This window comes from Pyxicephalus adspersus, chromosome 12, assembly GCF_032062135.1.
Source record: "Pyxicephalus adspersus chromosome 12, UCB_Pads_2.0, whole genome shotgun sequence".
NCBI classification, from domain to species: Eukaryota; Metazoa; Chordata; class Amphibia; order Anura; family Pyxicephalidae; genus Pyxicephalus; species Pyxicephalus adspersus.
Window position 1 is genome coordinate 22636783 of NC_092869.1, and position 15640 is coordinate 22652422.

A 15640-nucleotide genomic window follows, 5' to 3' on the forward strand; every position below is an offset into this window, starting at 1 on the left:
TTTTATATATTACATTTTAGGGTTCGCTTTCTTCTTGGTGGCCGCCATGGTGAGTTTAAGTTTTTACCTCCAGCTGGCTATGCCCCATGCTATGAAGCCTTGTTACCAAAGGAGAAGATGAGAGTGGAGCCTGTAAAGGAGTACAAGAGGGACTGTGAAGGAGTTCGGGATTTGTTGGGCACGACACACTTTCTTTCACAAGCGTCATTTATTCCATGTCCTATTGATACCAGCCAGGTATTTTATACCTTTTATTGTTTAAAACAACGGTATACCATATTATTGTTTTATAAATGGGTTTAATCTTCAGAAAAAAAAGTTGTTTAAGAAGTAAATTACAAGTCAAAACATATTTTTAACCATAGAAGAAATCTGTTCCTGGGTCAGAAGGTTGGTAAAATTTCCATAATGGAGTCTTAGAAAGACATAAAAACCTGAGAAAGGTTCCAATCATTTCTCACTCACTTTTCTATAGCTGTTGTTTGAGGAAGGTCCCCTCATTTCATGGTACTACGACCCAACAATAACTAGAAGGAAATTCCAATGGAGACACAAAAAAGCTTGTTGCTTTTTTACAAGCTGTTAGTAGACACCAACAAACCTGAGCAATTCATCTAATAGTTTGACATTTCTAATGAAATCTTTTTCCACCCATTGGGAGCTACTAATACAACTCTATACAAAATACTCTCTCCCTGCTATACCTTATGGTACTCTGTGTCACAAAAAAAAATCTTCTCCTCTTCAACTAATCTGCCTGTTCAAATAGGACCAAGTGATCAACCCTTGATTAAAAGTCTCCTGAAGGAGCCAACTGGCGAAACGCGCCTGGACAGAGATGCGTCGGCCAAAAAGCCCCTCTTTGCTTTTTCTTTTTGTTGAACTGTAAATAGATAATTTTGTTATAAAACATATTTATGAATCTTTTAATTGATCGATAAACATTTTTATGGCTATTGGTAAATACACGACTCAAGCTTTTTAAAAATATTTGCTCCTTTTTTAGATTGTTTTACCACCTCACCTTGAGAAGATTCGAGACAAGCTAGCAGAAAATATTCATGAACTATGGGGCATGAACAAAATTGAACTTGGATGGATTTATGGAAAGGTATCAATATTAACTAATATTAATAAATGTTAAACATTACCTGTTGTTTTGTGTTGTCAACCTTCAATTCTGTTAAATATTTGTTCTACTCTTTATAAATGTTTATGTTCTCTACATTTTTACAACTGGCACATTCTCACACAATGTAGTACTGTTTGCACACTCTCCATGTTTTTTCATTCCCTTATTTATCCCTTGCTTGAACCCAAATTGTTTTGATCAATGCCTTTTCACTTAATAGCTATTGAAGATGATTTGTGCATTTGCTGAGGGTTGTGGATTTCAAAAATGCATACAGAGTTACATTTTACCCACATGTGTATTTCTGTGATGTGCTGTTGATGCCTATTGGACAATATACAATACATGCAGAATCCACTGTAGCCTGGGTTTATTAATGCTATTCCTGTGATTCATTTTGGTTAATTTAATTGTATAGTATACAGAAAAAAAAAATAATTGCCAGTGACAGACAGGGTTTGATTAGCAGACAAAGCACATAAAGCATGCCAGTTCACATATGTCTCAATGATCGGACTGCTAAAACAAAACTCAAAAGTTTTCACACAAAACCCCTGTCATGTCCATTACAATAGTGTTTTAAAAAAAAGTCAATAAGATTCACTACATAACTCAATGACCTTTTCAAATGCTCTTGGTCTGTGGTCTTCCAATTTAGAAAGTAAGAAGAAGAAGAAGTAAAAGAAAATGTGTCTAAACATAATAATACATATTTTAAATGTAAATAAATAATGCTTTAACTGTATTGTAGGTGCGAGATGATAATAAACGCCAGCATCCTTGTTTAGTGGAATTCTCAAAGCTACCAGAAACTGAGAAGAACTACAATCTACAAATGTCCACAGAGACTTTAAAGTAAGTTTTCAATTCCTAGTATAGATTTACTTTCTGAATGGTCCAGTAAGTTAGATTATGTATTTGGTAGCTGCATTACCACAGTTGTTTGCACTAATTGGAGCTGCAGCTTGTCCAATATTATTGGGTGCAAAAAGCTACCAAATGCAATTCCCACAAATTGCTGTTATCATCGAAAAGGCACGGTAAAAGTGAAACACTTGCTTAAAATCCATTATTTACTGCTGGTGTTTAGTCCTCGCTAAGAAAATGTGCTTTATAAGCAGGATTCCATAAAATGTATTCATTTAATGCAATAATTCAATATATTTAAAATACTTATATTGTGATAAATAATATAAAAGAGACAGCTTTAGTATGTTACTTTGGATTACAGTTTAAAGTAACCCTCACCTGGCCTAAACAACACCAACTGAAAGTGCTGAAGTGCAGGCACACTGTTAGGCTGACAAATGCCTATATGTGCCTTTATAATATTTCTGTTCACCCTTGGCACCCTTTAATCCTAGGCCTACAATGTACTTTGGGCCTTGATATCTTGCTAGGCATAGATTAAACTTTTCTGTCATTCAGCTGTCAAATCTGAAAACCTCAACAGGGATTTTGATGGTGGCAGCTTACAGGAAAAAAAGGACCTAAGCAGTGTTTTAATACTTGTTGCTGTTGAAGCCTTTTCATTAATATGGGTAGTCCTTTAGGAAAGCTGTAATAAAAAGGCATGGAATAAACCTGGTATCTTGACTGTATGAGTGTACATTTGGCAGAACTCATAAATCAAGAATGCCTGGACAGAATAATTAAATGACACGCATCTTTTAGGGTTCTAGGAAAGATAATTCTGAAACAATAAATTGAGGGTAACTTTGTATGTAAATATAATTTGCAGTACCTTGTTTACTATCAATACTTTTTTTTCTTTTTCACAGAACTTTACTTGCTCTGGGATGTCTTATTGTTCACTCAAACCAAACAGCTGAAGAAAATCTAAAGAAAGTAAAACTCCCAAAAAAGTATGTGACAAAAACTATTATAGTAAGCAATCTTTAATGCCATTATAGATTTCAAAGCTTTGATTTAGAGCCATAGTTTGACATCATTCATTACATTTGTAAAACACATTCACTGGTAAGATTGCACATTAACAATTTCATGCAACATTCTGTGACATTTAGTAACATCTGTTCTTCAGTGTTAAAAATTGGACTTAGAGTATTCACTGATTTGTATAAAATATGAAATGTTCTTGTGTAGTTATCATTTATGTCAATGGGCCTGAATACCATGGGTAATGAATGAAGATGCAGCATGTCCTATTTTGGTAAAAGGCTCTAAGCTATAGCACACAGGTGTGAACTATCTAAATAACAATGAATGTGATATCTACTTGCAAAAAATGCATTTTCATGCAGTAAAATCAACAATGGGAATGGGCTTTAAAATGGCACAAAACATGATTATGTAATGATAATATACATTCATATAATAATTCCCAAATAAATATGTGACTTAATAAAAAGTAATATAAATAAAAATATACAAATTTACAAAAGTTATTACTGTCTATGTTGAATGTTGAATCAAACAGAAAAACATATGACCCCTTGTGTCATGGGTGCTTCCAAGTAACTGTATATGCCAGTATATGCCACCATAGAGATATTAGGGTTGATATACCAAAATAGGTTAGACTGTACACTTTATCAAATTGCAAATAGCAGTTTCTTAGCTTAATGAATGAAGTAAAATTTCACTTTGCAAAAATATTTTAGCTTGCACTTGATTGAAAGGCTGAAGTTGGCGGAGCTTCACCCCATTCACATTCAACAGTGATAAACCACGTAAATAAGTGAACAACCTGAACTCCTTTAACAAATCAACTTTTTCCCATTCACTGTTTGAAAACAAAGAACTGCAATTTTGTATATAAATAGAAATCACATGCTATTTAATTCTATTCTGTTTCAATGTTCTTGGCACAGCATTGATAACACATTCTGCGTATGTCATTTGTGGTTTTGAGGTACACAGTCTGGAAATCAGCAAATCTGTGTATTATATGGTGTATTAATTATTTGTAATATGTTTATCATTACTGGTAAATGGAGTGACCACTCTAGTTGTTTTAATGTTTATTCCTGTATCGCCTGTAATATATAGAGTACTCCATTACTGTCCATATAATTTGATATATATAAACTTCTTGAATGCAGATAGAAGTTGGGAGAGTCACTTTGCTTACTTATGTCTGTAATTGTAATTGTTATACCTGACCTTGACTTGAAAGATGATCCAAGTATTGTTTCATTCATAATTGTAGATAAGAATATCAGCCAGCTCTAATAACTTAGGCAAAGGATAAAAAGTAGAAATGGAGACCAAATCATAATCTTCTACATCCTTGCTAAGTTTCTTCTGTACATCAAGATTGGTATTTTTTAATATTCACTACATTAAATATCAAGTGAATGTTGCTAGAAAATTAGTGTTAAGTATGAGAAAAGCCATCGCAGTGAATGTGTTCTGTGTACCACAGTTTTATAAATATGTCCCATTGCCTTCTTGAGATTAATGATGTCTAAATTTTATAGGAGATTCATAAAAACAAAACTATTTAGTATCAAATGAAACAAGCAATCGGCGGCACCTCTTACTCCTAATTTGTGGCTGCCTTTAAAATGTGGAACTTTAATGTGATTTTTGCTTCAGAGTGAGTTCTGTAGAATTTGTGTAAAGTGATTTGGAGTTACATTTTCTTGACATTAGATATATATGTATATGTGTGTGTGTGTGTGTGTGTGTGTATATATATATATATATATATATATATATATATATATATATATAAATATATGATTTTGTCATTTTTTTTTATGATCCTTTTAGAGGAAAACATGCATAAGGCTACATTAAAGAGCAGATAAACCTATAGACCTGTGTGAAGGAGTGACATCAATGGCAAATTCACTGCTAAACAGATGCTCTTGTTATCTTTTGATAGCCATTATTTAAAATGCTAGAAGCACTCTGGATATGGCAAAGTTCTTTGGTGCTTTTCATACCAAAAATATACATATTTATCAACACCTGTAAAGCTATGATCACACTGGCCATCAACCGTGATCACTATTAGATCGACAAATGTCTAACATGGCTGCACAGCATCGCATTGCATTTGAGAATCCAACTAAAATTTCTGCAACGTCTTATTAACTTTAAGATTGGTTGTCACCTGAAATGAATGGTGCAAAAACATGTGTATGATTTTTCTGGGAGCTTAATATATTCCTGAATGAACAAATTCATACATTAAGAATATATTTTAATTTGCAAGTTGTCTGTTGGTAGCCATCAGGTTTTAAATATTTGGTCATGACCGTGGCGATTCTGCTTTCTTGTCTCAGTATGCAACCACCATTAACAGCAGGTTTCTAGTACTATACACTATGCAGTAAACCTCAGTCTCTGTCTTCTAGCTTACAATTCATTATTATTTTTACAGTTATATGATGTCCAATGGTTACAAACCTGCCCCGTTGGACCTGTCTGATGTGAAACTGTTACCAGCCCAGGAAGTTCTAGTTGATAAACTTGCAGAGAATGCACACAATGTCTGGGCTAAAGACAGAATAAAACAAGGATGGACCTATGGCATTCAGCAGGTACGCTATCAAGTGCAGCAGTACACTATTTTTAGCTGTTTTCTGTAATTTGTATGTAAGAAACACTGTTTTTCTTTTATTCCAAGGACTTGAAAAACAAACGAAATCCACGCTTGGTGCCATATGCTTTACTAGATGAACGAACTAAAAAGTCCAATAGAGACAGCTTGCGTGAAGCTGTGAGAACATTTATTGGCTATGGCTATAATATCGAACCGCCAGACCAAGAAATCAGTAAGCATGCATACTACCAGAACTCAGGCATAGTGTTTAATCCTACAGTTTTGAAAGAAGAAACAGGTTCAGTTGCTGACCACCATGTTAATGTATTCTCAGTGATGCATGGCAACTGTCCAAAGGATTATTTTTTATTATATAAATACCCTGAATCATAGAATGCAGTTACCTGTGGGATCATACACCAGCCATATATGCCAGTGAACCTGGACCATACAGATAATTGTTCAATGTTGATGTCTTTTCAGATTACATGATTAAATAGTAAAACTGTTCTTTAACTTGTAATTAATTCTTCATAAGTGTTTGCTGACATACTGTAATCATCCACCATAATGATATATTTATGTTTTTATATTCTACACACTTTCATTGCTCAGAGTTTCATTCATTTTCCTGTACATATTTTATTAGCTGACCAAATGATGGAGCGAGTGAGCATTGATAAGATTCGCTTCTTTAGAGTGGAGCAGACTTACGCTGTCAAATCTGGGAAGTGGTATTTTGAGTTTGAAGTGGTGACTGGAGGGGATATGCGAGTAGGCTGGGCTCGACCCAACTGCAGGCCAGACATTGAACTCGGAGCTGATGATCGGGGTTTTGTATTTGAAGGAAGCAGAGTGAGTAATTTTTTTTTTTATGCTTATACTCTTCATGTTTTTTTTATGTATCTAACATTAACTTCCCTTTTTGTTAGCAAGCATTTAATGGATATCAGATAATACTGGATATGCAGTGACCTGCAAACATTACCAGATGTCAACTATGAAAAATATGATTTGGGAAGCCAAAAAACTATGTTGACCAAGATTGTTATTAAAGAACATTTTTACTGGTATATCTTATGCTATCCCCCCCCCTATCTATTAAACATTGAGTTAGACTAAAGCCTTCTCCTTGACAACCAGTGGAAAAAGGACATTTTTACTTGGAATATCCACAAGCTCTCACTGCTTCAGAGTGAGCCTGCAGTGATATCAACATACTTTTTAAAGATCATTTTAAAGTTGACCTGAACTCAAAAAGTGAAGATTTGCTCTGTTAGAGAACATGTAGGAATGTTAGTTGTGCTCATGTAGTTCCTTGAAAAAGTACTTTTTTCTTTTGGAAAACTGCACTCCTTTGTGTAGTATGTTGGTATGTTATGCCTCAGCCTCATAGCTTTTTTTGCAGTGTGAGATTTAGGGCACTGCTGCTCTGACAATATTGCATTGCACATTGTTCTTCTTGCTCAAGATTTTAACAAAACTTTGCTTCTACCAAGATAGCCACCTCCACACATACAGTGTAGAAAAACATGTTAGGTTGGTAATGAGGTGCAGGGAGATCACAGGCAATATGGAAGACTGGCCTTCTGGCTTTCTATCTTCATTTTTTTGTGAACAGATTTCAGAATTTAGTTTTTCTTTAAGTGTTTCAATACCTGCATTACGTCATAACTGAGCGGTTATTATAGTCCTGTTAATGCATATAATGCATATTACTGTTGTGCACATCTAAAACATATTAACTTGTCTATAAACTTTTTTATAGGGCCAGTGCTGGCACATGGGAAGCTCATTCTTTGGACGCAACTGGCAACCAGGAGATGTGGTGGGATCCATGATTAATTTGGATGACAAATCCATGATCTTCACTTTGAATGGGGAACTTCTCATAACTAATCAAGGGTCTGAACTGGCATTTGCTGATTTTGATATTGAGAATGGTAAAATATTTCACAGAAGTTACCATAATTCACTATAGAGCTAAAGCCATATTTACTTACCTTTATAATAGGTATTCAGTATTGGAAAATAGTTACTAAACAACAATATTATTAAGCATTTGCATACCCTTTTATGATGTTATGCAAAACCTCATTAAATGGGTTTATGATGTGATTAACAGAATCTCTATCTTTATTTAGGTTAGTAATTAAGTAATTAATATAGTAAGTAATGTCCCCCATTTTTCTGTTCAGTGTTACAACAAGGTCTTAATAAATACGTGGCTTTACAGAATTACAAATTGTTAGTTTATGTTGCTATATTTCATATTCTCAGCTGAATTCACCATTTCATGTCTTGTTGTTTGTTTAAAAATAGAAGCTGATTGTGAGATAGATTGTGGCAAAAAGCTGATCAGTAGTGACCATGAACCTATTTGGTTTAGAAAGGTGTTGGTTAGTCCAAAAAAGTTGGTCAATCAATGATCAAAAAATTCTTTAACCTAAAAGAAGTGGCTATGGGAAAAAAAAATCTTATTTTGTTATATAAAGTTGTTTGTTTTTTTAAAAGAAAAGTTTGTGTATGGTCAATATCAAAAGGCCATGAAAAAGGTATCAAAAAGTCAATACAAAGGCTAACCTTACAAAATGTATTAAATGCAAGCAATGCTTCTCGTTCAAGCAGCTCTGGAGACAATCAATTTTTTTATCCAGTAAAAGTAAAAAATGTTGTCTAATTGGAGGTACAGGTGGAGGTTAGAGCCCAATTAATCAATGTTTTGTGTATGTACATGAACATATGCACTGCTCTAAGTATTGCGTCAGTATCAATGCAGGTGCCAGATCACACATAGGCTTGGAAGATATCTGTTCATACACCATTCTCAGGGAAATACTTTCCCTCCACAGCCATCCTAAGGACATTATAAAATGTTTAGGGTTAAGCTTTTTTTTTACAGTGTGTGTTTTCATCTGATAGGTGGCTGTAAAGGAACAACAGCACCTCTCAGTACTGATGCAAAACATAAGCAAACTCATGTTTAAAAAAGAGCCCCAGGTTTAATATTCATTTTCTTTCTCTTCACAGGGCAATTACTTATTCTTTAATTAGTAAATGGATATTGCTACATCATTCCTGACAGTCAGTACATTTTCTTAATTATTTAGACCCTGGTTTGCAATAAATTACTGGCTTACAATAAATGAGCTCTGGTTGTTGCCCAAATACTTCCAGCTTTTCTCTATGCCATTTTGTTCTAGCAGTCTCCCTTGAAATATTTAGCCTAATTAGCTTGTGTAGCATGAGGTTAACCAATTAGTAAGACATCATATACGGATGTTTGGCAACCTAAAATTATACTGTAAAAGTATTCTTAGTGAATACAGGTAGAGGTTATGTCTGTACCTAAATGATCACTGATGTACGTTAGCAAAAAATGGTAATTATCAAAGTTCTTTTGTGACAGATTGCTGAAGAATTTTTCCTGTGGAGTGTGCCATCTGTAGTTTGACACAAATCTTGCTTTCTGTAAATGTGTTTTGCAGGTTTTGTTCCGGTTTGCTCCTTGGGACTGTCTCAGATTGGTCGTATGAACCTAGGTAAAGATGCCAGCACCTTCAAATACTATACAATGTGTGGTCTGCAGGAGGGCTTCCAACCATTTGCTGTGAACATGAACAGAGATGTTGCCATGTGGTTCAGCAAACGCTTACCTACATTTGTCAATGTGCCTAAAGATCATCCTCACATTGAGGTAATTCTTAATCTTTAAATTGTACGGTATGTAATATTTATAACTAAAAAGGTCAATTGTCTGATAACTGAGTTTTAAATTTTAGGTGACAAGGAAAGATGGTACTGTAGAAAGCCCTCCATGCTTAAAGGTTACACATAAAACCTTTGGAACTCAGAATAGTAACGAAGACATGATCTACTGCAGGCTGAGTATGCCTGTTGAGTTCCATTCTGCCTTTTACAATGAAGAAAATTTCCAAAAGAGGTATAATGCTTTGTTTGTAATACTCTTTTCAATTCCTTTCTTTGTAAGGCACTTTTTGTTTACAGTAAAACACAAATACCATAATAAAAAAACGAATATAAAGTACCTTCCAAAACTATAATAAGATGTCATTATACATGTGGAGAAAATAAGATAACAAACCAAAAACAAGTAAAACATTTCAAATAAGACTGATAAAACTATAAAAGACTATAACAAATATGGTAATAATGATGCAAAAATGTTATTACATTTAGAAGAAGAGACATTTTAGAAATGTTAGTCACATGATTTTGGAATCCTTAAGTATTCCACAAATAAAGTCCATTTCAGTGTCAGACACAGCCAACAGTGGGCCCCTTTGCAGAACTTACTCGGAGCCCCCTTGCCAAACTGAATTTGGCACACTTTGTACTTCCCTATGTCCGCCCTTGGTCCATTTGTAAAGCAGAGTCTTCTTTTTTATTTTTATGCCTGTATTTTTTTTAGCCACAGTAAGTCTATGCCCCTACTTTATAATTGGTGCTTAGTAATAGCTTTGATCTTTAACACTTGGCACTCATACTCTATGCATAGGATCCTTGAGTAAGTGTAGACAATGCTGAATAAATGACGAGTGTAGGCTGCAGAATTTATAAGTTACATGCAACATAATTAACTGGGATAATATTGTGAATTCACTGGTAAACCACTTCTTACTTGCTTTGAGTAAGTGGTGGTTTGGAGTGCTAAAAATGTTTTCTAGAGAAATTGTTAGTAAGTATAAGGCTAGGCTTACGTAGACTGTTTCCCCAGCATTCATTTTTTACTGTTTAACCATCCATATTTGAAATTCTGATTAATACCAATGGGCCTATCCACACCAGTGTTTTCCTGATGGGCTGTAACGAAAACTCATCCTGCAATGTTTGAAAAGTATCAAAATGTTCACTACCACCTCCCCCCCCCAAAAAAAAACACCTATAAATGCTCCACACACTTCACTTAAAATAAATTATATGTCTATATGGGTTTTTAGGTGTTTATGGGCATTTTTTTATTGTACATTCTTTTACATTTCTTTGTTTAAAACACCATTATAAATGCCTAAAAGACTTCCAAAGCTATATGGGAGTTTAAAATTATTGACAGTGTAGGCCTAGCTTAATGTTGTTTTTGAATGTCTGTCATATCTATTTAACTTATTTTTACTCTGAGCTGTGTATTTTTTTCTCTGCAAAAGAAATCTTTTCTTCTATATGTTAGTAGGTTACTTTATTATCTGTTTCCAGGAGAAATAACCACATTGCAGACTAATAAGTAATCTAAGTGACCCCATATGTTACTGAATTTACAAGTTTTACACAATTAATGAATGGCAAAGGCTACTTTATTTTATTTTCTATAATTAGGTCCAGGGTTTTTTATTGGTTTCATTAGACTTGGACTAATATTAGGACAAGGGTTTGACAAACAAGTGGGTATAAAATTAGGTGGCTTGATTGCCTTATACAAAAAAAAAAAATAACTTCCACTAAATTCAGATCAACATTAAAAACTAAAACTATAGCATTTTTTAAAGATTTCAAGTGAAACATACTTACAACTTAACTATTTACTTTTATTCATTTTCATGAATTTCTTTTATTTTATTTTCTAGAAACCAAATTCAGGATGCATCTTCACATACTGCCACGGTGAGATAATGTTGGCATATGTTATACCTATGTTAATTGTTGTCAAACAGATTTATCTTTAGACAAGATGTTAAGAGTGGGTTTTCACAGTACACGTAAGCTTTTGCATTTGTGTGGCAACCATTAGGGACACCAGTCTTGTAATAAATATTTTTTCTACAGTGTTTATGTTGTTTTGGATTTTATAAGCTATACCACAACAACATTTCGCTCTGTCTTTATTCTTTCCAGTTGTTTTATTACTCCGTGCGAATATTTGCTGGTCAGGATCCCTCTTCTGTATGGGTAGGATGGGTGACTCCTGACTATCACTTCTACTGTGAGAACTTTGACTTAAGCAAGAACTGCACCGTCACTGTGACTTTAGGGGACGAAAGAGGCAGAGTGCATGAAAGGTATGGTTTTGCCATTTTCCTATTCTTGTGCAGAATAAAAATAGCCATTATGTGTCTCTTGGAGTTTTTAGAACTTACAGGTATTAATAAAGTTCCACTGCAGAACATTTTTTTGATGTTTTCTGATTAGGAAAAGAATTTGCTTCCTGCTGTGATGTAAATTGTGTAAAAAAAAGAGAATTTACAACAATGGGCTCAATTCACAACCAACATTCCAGGATCATTTTTACAAAGAAAAAGTCCAATGAGAGAAATTGCAGTCAGATTACTAAAATAAAAATGATTATCTTTGTGTAAAGCCTAGTGTTCAAAAATGTGTTATTGTCTTCTAACAGTATAATTTGTTAGGTATGATAACTATTTTATCTATATATTTTGGAATTTTTTTTTTTGTGAACCTTCTAGTGTAAAGCGTAGCAATTGTTACATGGTGTGGGGAGGTGACCTCTCCGCTGGCTCTCAGAGATCAGGCCGCAGCAATGTAGACGTAGACATTGGGTGCCTTGTTGACCTGGCTACAGGGCTGCTTTCATTCACAGCTAATGGAAAAGACCTGGGAACCTGCTACCAGGTATGTTTGTATAATTATTTATTCCAATATTTAGCTTGCATATAGATTACCTATAAACAATTTATTTTCTGTGTTTTAGTGAAGGGTTCCTAGGGGTGTTCTCCAATGCATGTAGTTAGTTGATAAAAATAATACATTATTAAACTGTTTGTAGCCAAGAAAAAGATTTAGGCCACATACACACATCAAATGATTCTCTTCTGATTATCACTTCAGGGCTAGTATCAGATGAGAATCTAAGGTGTGTTCAGCGGCTGTTCGACGTCATTCATGGATCCATCCTGGCAGATACATGAACGATGAACGACTGCAATGCAAGTGAAGGAGAGAGAGCACAGCGGTGTGCCTCTCGCTCATTCTCACCCCTCCTTTCTCCATAAAGCAGAACGACACTGTATGTAAAGCACTCATGCATCCTTAAGTCTTTTGTCGTTGGAAAGGATCGTGAACGATCCTTTCCAAGGACAAAAGTTTAGTGTGTGTACACAGCCTTAGACATGTTGTTTTTTTACCCATTTCATAAAAAGTGATCAGCTTTGAATATATGTAAATATATTTATAAAATGTCATGTAAACATAACATTGTTGACAATAAATTCTTATACTGTAGGTATTCTGGTTTTAAATTTAGATAACTTGTAGTTCTATGCAGTACTTGAACAATGTTTTAGAGGCAATGTTTTAGATTACATGGTGCCATCCTTTTTTTTTTTTTTTTTTTTTACTATTAAATCAATTTTCCACTTGTTAGGTTGAGCCAAACACCAAGCTGTTTCCAGCAGTCTTTCTGCAGCCAACTAGCACTAATCTCTTTCAGTTTGAACTTGGAAAATTAAAGGTATAGTATTTTTGGTTTTACTTTATATTGGTACTACTAGAAAAATGTTTGGATAATGTAAATAACTGTAACAACTACAATTAACTGTAAAAGTAAATACAACTGTACATTATATCATAATCTAATGTTTACCAAAAATCACAAAATCACGTGACATAGTGGCCTTTTTTTTTAATTTTGTTTTTTGGTTGACAGACTGAGCAGAATAACAGACATATTCTAGGAGAAAGAAATAATACAATATACCCATTGTGCACTGCTACTAAACAATAAGGATAGTGTTTATGTATATTGAGGTTTTTCATGAATTTTTTTTTATGAATCAAACTTTTGCAATTGTATATTAATAGCATTTATGTCCTGTGGTTAAACAGAACACCATGCCCCTATCAGCTGCAATATTTAAGAGTGAAGAGAGGAATCCTGTTCCACAGTGTCCACCTCGTTTGGATGTGCAGACTATAACTCCAGTATTATGGAGTCGCATGCCAAATAATTTCTTGAAAGTGGAAACAGAACGTGTGAGTGAGCGTCATGGCTGGGTGGTGCAATGCCTAGAACCCCTGCAGATGTTGGCCTTGCATATACCTGAAGAGAATCGGTAGGTCCCTGTTAATTAATATATAATGATGTAGGATTAAACAATGTGGGCATTATTACATAGTGTATAACATTTACATAAGGTGTAGCAATAGACTTCCAACCAGTGGCGAATAAGCCGCATGTAGATTTTAGCTCCCTTTTATGTTACTCATGAGCTAAAGCTTGTGAATATTTTGTACAGTGTTGAACAAATTCCGCTTTAGCATTAATTTATGATTAAGTAGAACAGTTTTTCAAATTATTTGGAAAGTTGTTTTTCAGCTCAGTCACCACTAGAAAGTCATGTTTCTTAATATGCTTTAGATTAAACATAACGGTAATGATGAGTAAATAGAGCAGTAGTGTCCAACTTTAAAGGACCCAAGGATGTAACTACTTTTTTCTCTTTTACAATTTATGTGTATTTATATTTTTTAGTCAGAAAATATCAAGCTACAACCACACATTTAAAAAAAAAAAACAGGGAAATACATAAAATAGAATGTAAAAGAAACAACAGGACAACTCCCTTCACTGATGTTAGTTTTAGCAGTAATAACCTCCTTTTCGTTGGTGTCAGTAATAATAAACTCAATTTATAATTATTTTTAAGATTTCTAATTTTTTTTTTTTGAATTATTCATCAGGTGTATTGACATCTTGGAACTATCTGAGCAAGAAGACCTTATGCAATTTCATTACCACACTCTTAAATTATACTGTGCTGTATGCGCACTTGGTAACAATCGTGTTGCACATGCCTTGTGTAGTCATGTGGATCAGTCTCAGCTACTGTATACTATTGACAACCAGTACTTGCCTGGTCTCTTGCGTTCAGGTTTCTTCAACCTTCTTATCAGCATCTACCTGGAGTCTGCCAAGGAGGGCAAGCTTATGATGAACAATGAATTTATCATTCCCATCACAGATGAGACTCGGCAAATTAGACTGTTCCCTGATGAATCAAAGCGTCATGGCTTACCTGGGGTTGGTCGTAGTACCTGTCTAAAATCTGACCTTCATTTTACAGCACCTTGCTTTGTGCTGACTGGAGAGGAGAGGCAACAGCATGGCCCGGAAATTCCAGTGGATATTCTTAAGTCCAAAGCTATTAGTATGCTAACAGAGGCTGTACAAAGCAGTGGGGATCACATCAGAGACCCTGTTGGTGGAAAAGTTGAGTTCCAGTTTGTTCCCGTGCTCAAGCTTATTGCAACTCTGCTTATTATGGGAGTATTTGAGGATGAGGACGTGCGTCAGATTCTACTGCTCATTGATCCGAATGTTTTTGGTGACAACAAGGAAGAGGAAGTGGAAGAGAATGGGGAGAAGGAAGATGTTGCTCAGGATGAAGAGAAAGCTGTAGAGGCCGGTGAGAAAGCAACAAGAGATGCCAAGGCTCCTGCCAAAGGTTTACTCCAGACTCGTCTTCCAGAGTCTGTGAAACTCCAGGTAACTTTTTGAAACAAATAGTCTGCTTTGCAGCTTAATCCTTTACTGGGCCCAAAATTTTTTTTTTTTAATTATTTATGCCTCCATATCAGAAGCACAATATAATAAATTACATGACTACACTATTCACATGTTCATAAAACTTACAACCTAAACAATTTAAAGGTTTTCTTTATAACAATTTTTACTCTTTAACGAAAAAGATTAGCCTCTGCTAACATATAATATTTTATAATATATTTGCTTGATAATGTCTAACTCTCCTATTAAAACATGAAATTGGTCTGTATTAGGTCAACATTTACTAGCAACATTTAATTTTTTTCTAGATGTGTGAACTTCTTCATTACTTCTGTGACTGTGAGCTAAAACATCGGGTTGAATCCATTGTTGCCTTCTCTGATAAATTTGTTTCAAAGCTGCAATACAACCAGAAGTTCCGATACAATGAACTTATGCAGGCACTGAACATGTCAGCTGCTCTAACTGCTAAGAAGACTAGGGAGTTCCGTTCTCCTCCACAGGAACAGGTAAT

General features: G+C 34.6%; 1 protein-coding gene across 14 annotated transcripts in view; it reads left to right on the top strand.

Moving 5' to 3' along the window:
- Nucleotides 1-15640, top strand: part of RYR3 (ryanodine receptor 3) — a 300041-nt gene that overhangs the window by 115410 nt on the left and 168991 nt on the right. For all 14 annotated transcript variants that reach the window (XM_072428468.1, XM_072428475.1, XM_072428469.1 and 11 more), the window contains 17 exons: nucleotides 21-237; nucleotides 1007-1111; nucleotides 1884-1987; nucleotides 2914-2997; nucleotides 5487-5646; nucleotides 5733-5880; nucleotides 6298-6503; nucleotides 7417-7591; nucleotides 9137-9345; nucleotides 9431-9591; nucleotides 11231-11267; nucleotides 11499-11662; nucleotides 12068-12233; nucleotides 12985-13071; nucleotides 13446-13672; nucleotides 14301-15105; nucleotides 15435-15635. In XM_072428468.1, coding sequence (XP_072284569.1) covers nucleotides 21-237; nucleotides 1007-1111; nucleotides 1884-1987; nucleotides 2914-2997; nucleotides 5487-5646; nucleotides 5733-5880; nucleotides 6298-6503; nucleotides 7417-7591; nucleotides 9137-9345; nucleotides 9431-9591; nucleotides 11231-11267; nucleotides 11499-11662; nucleotides 12068-12233; nucleotides 12985-13071; nucleotides 13446-13672; nucleotides 14301-15105; nucleotides 15435-15635 — 3256 coding nt within the window. The remainder of the gene's footprint in view (nucleotides 1-20; nucleotides 238-1006; nucleotides 1112-1883; nucleotides 1988-2913; nucleotides 2998-5486; nucleotides 5647-5732; nucleotides 5881-6297; nucleotides 6504-7416; nucleotides 7592-9136; nucleotides 9346-9430; nucleotides 9592-11230; nucleotides 11268-11498; nucleotides 11663-12067; nucleotides 12234-12984; nucleotides 13072-13445; nucleotides 13673-14300; nucleotides 15106-15434; nucleotides 15636-15640) is intronic.